The sequence below is a fragment of the Solanum tuberosum genome, unplaced genomic scaffold (assembly GCF_000226075.1).
Source record: "Solanum tuberosum cultivar DM 1-3 516 R44 unplaced genomic scaffold, SolTub_3.0 scf00130, whole genome shotgun sequence".
NCBI classification, from domain to species: domain Eukaryota; kingdom Viridiplantae; phylum Streptophyta; class Magnoliopsida; order Solanales; family Solanaceae; genus Solanum; species Solanum tuberosum.
The window spans coordinates 1,144,860-1,147,814 of record NW_006239060.1 but is presented as its reverse complement, the minus strand read 5'-3'; the positions used below and the strand labels follow the sequence as shown (position 1 = coordinate 1,147,814).

The following is a 2,955-nucleotide window of genomic DNA, read 5'->3' as shown; positions in this document are numbered from 1 at the left end:
GCCTTGAGCAAGCAGACGGCCGACTCAAGGTTGCCTCGAGTGTCAGAAACATGATTGAGACATGAAGTTTTGAGGATTTCCATTACTGTGGCTACACCACCCTCCCAAGACGTCACTCGTTGAATTCCACTGGGTATGTTGTTGTTGTTGTAGGATACCTTATATCCTACAGATCCACGAGGATGTACCATGACTTGAAGAAGTGGACTTATTTATAGCTCCGGCCTTAGCATTAATGACATGAAAGCCTGCTACATCAATTTGAGATCCTGTAGTAATAAAAACGGATTAAAAGAGTTGCCATAAAATTTCTGACAGAGCTCTCAGACCTTCAAAAGTCATGACTTTGCTTTTGTAATTGTAGATTGCTTTACAACAATTGGCACCATACGATTTTAGCATCCCTAACATATGATAGAGGAGGATCATTGGTTATTTAATGTTTTCAAAAACCTTTTCAACAAGCCTTGAGTACTTGAGAAAATCTTAGTATTTCATTTCATCTGCTTAAAGACGAGCAGTTTGAGGGCACTATTCAAATCTTAGAGAACATGTTTCTGGATTGACCTTGGAGGTGATAAACTTACCTACCCTTAACTGGAATTTCTTACAACAACTTTCAGCCTGATACAAGAAGCTTTTGTCAAGGTTCAATTAGTGAGATAGAGCTTGCTCACATTTCAAAGTAGGAAATAAAAATTCTTATGCGGATTGGAGTAGAACAAACTTTGTGTCCACAATTAGGGACATAGTTATTCTACGAGTCTTCCTTGAGAATGGTGTGATGTGACAGAAAATAAGAAAATTGAACCAAAGGCATATTATAGGCCATACAAATTTATAAGCGAGATATGTAGTGGTGTTAGTTTGGCACTTTCTTCGTGAAATTTATATGGTCGCTATGTGCATGAAACATGGACTATATAACTTGAAGAGGACTTAAAAGTATGGAAAGAAGAAGTCAACGACTATTGTTGGCACACACATAAGAAAGTTATGATCAAAGAATTGGTTGTGACAATGAAAGTCTTATGGATAAATCAGTGTTCTTAATGGCGCTCGCCATTCGCCAAAGGCGCAAAGGCGAGGCGAGCATGTCACGCCATTTCTTAGTGAGGCGCGGTGAGACCAATTAGGCGACGTGAGGCGACATGAGGCGACGTAATGGCGACTTGAATGGCGGCGCCTTTTAGTTTTAAAATTTTAAAAAGGTCTTGGACTTAATATTAGTCAAAACTAGGGGTTTTTTTTTCATATTTCCAAACTTGGGACTCAGTCGCGACTCTCTCTTCAACCTCGTGATTCTCTTCAACCTCGCGATTCTCTCGATTTTCTTCAACCTCGTGATTCTCTTCTTCTCCTTCAGTCGACTCTTCTTCTCTTACTTTCTTCCTCGCGAATTGAAAGGTATGGTCTCTTTTCTTTCTTCCTCTCTTCTCTTCTTCTCTTATGTTCAATTTCTTGTGAAGTGAATCTGAAATTCTGAAATCTGAAGTTCTGATACTACTGCTTTGCTGCCTTCTCTGCTCTGGTTTTTTACTCTGTTTCTTCACTGCTTTCTTTTTAGAGGTACCAAAGATAAAATACAAATGACGTTAAAAGACCCATTTAACTACTATTAGAATTATTTATTTGTTTTTGAAATTTTAATTTAATTTACTTGAATAATCAGTACTTAAGTATGCAAATTTCATTTACGTTTGGAATTTAGAAAAACATTCAAATTTTTGTTTTGATCTACAGTTCTACACCGTTTTTCCCTTTTTAAAATTTATCTTACATTTTTTTATTTTTTATAAAAATGGTATCATTTAAATTACATGTCATGTTAAATCATATATCACTGCTCTGTTTTTTTACTCTGTTTTCTTTGTTCACTATAAAATGTTACTGAATGCTACTGCTTTCACTGTGCTGTCTATTATTTTTTTTTAAAAATTAATTCTTCTATAGTAATTAATATAGTATCTGTTGTATTGTACAATAGTGAATTAAATGGCGGATGCTAGCAAAGAAAGAGACATTGAATGGAATTATGGTACTCAAGGAGCAACGAAAGATTCGGTTAATTGCAACTTTTGTGGGAGTACTTTTAATTGTGGAATAACTCGACACAAGCAACATTTAGTGGGTGGTTTCAAGAATGTTAAACAATGTACAGCTTGTCCGTCGGCGATTAGAGAAGAAGTAAGGGCTTATATGCAAAATAAAATCGCTAATAATCCCAAATTTCAAGTGAGGCTTCCGGAAGAATATATTGATATTGATGATGTTGATGATATGGATGAGTATGCGGAAATGATACCTCCATCCAAAACTCCAAAGATATCTTTTAGTGGAGGTGCAACATCCACCGCGCGGAATGTGACGAAAGGCCCTATGAATCTCTATTTTCCGCATAAATCAACACAAAAAGGAGGCTTTGAAAAAGGAGGAGGAATTGATGAAACAAAGAAAATTCTAAGAGAGCGTGCGGTAAGTGCTTTCGCGATATGGATTTATGATGCGGGGCTCCTTTTTAATTGTGTCAATCACAAATCATTTGATAAATTTATTGAGACAGTAGGACAACATGGCCCCGGAATGAAGTCTCCTACATTTCATGAAGTTAGAGTTACTCACCTAAAAAAAGAGGTGGAGAAAGTGGAAAAAATAGTTGATGAGCATAAAGTGCAATGGACAAACTTTGGATGTTCCATTATGATAGACAAATGGACGGCACGAAATGGTAAAATGATCACCAATATTTTGGTGAATTCTCCAATCGGTAGTGTATTTCTTGGTTCTGTTGATGCTAGCAATGAATCTACCGATTCCACCAAAATGTATAAGTTCTTTGAAAGCACTATTGAAAGAATTGGACTGGAAAATGTTGTACAAATTGTCACTGCTAATGCTAGTGAGAATGTTAAAGCGGAAAGCATGATGATGGGTGCATACCCACACATTTATTAG

At 36.5% G+C, this 2,955-nt stretch overlaps 1 protein-coding gene across 1 annotated transcript; it reads left to right on the top strand.

Moving 5' to 3' along the window:
- The first annotated feature begins 1,995 nt into the window (after positions 1 to 1,995).
- On the top strand, positions 1,996 to 2,955 carry LOC107061390 (uncharacterized). Its single transcript, XM_015310564.1, has one exon. It carries the CDS (start codon positions 1,996 to 1,998, stop codon positions 2,953 to 2,955), a length of 960 nt encoding a protein of 319 aa, XP_015166050.1.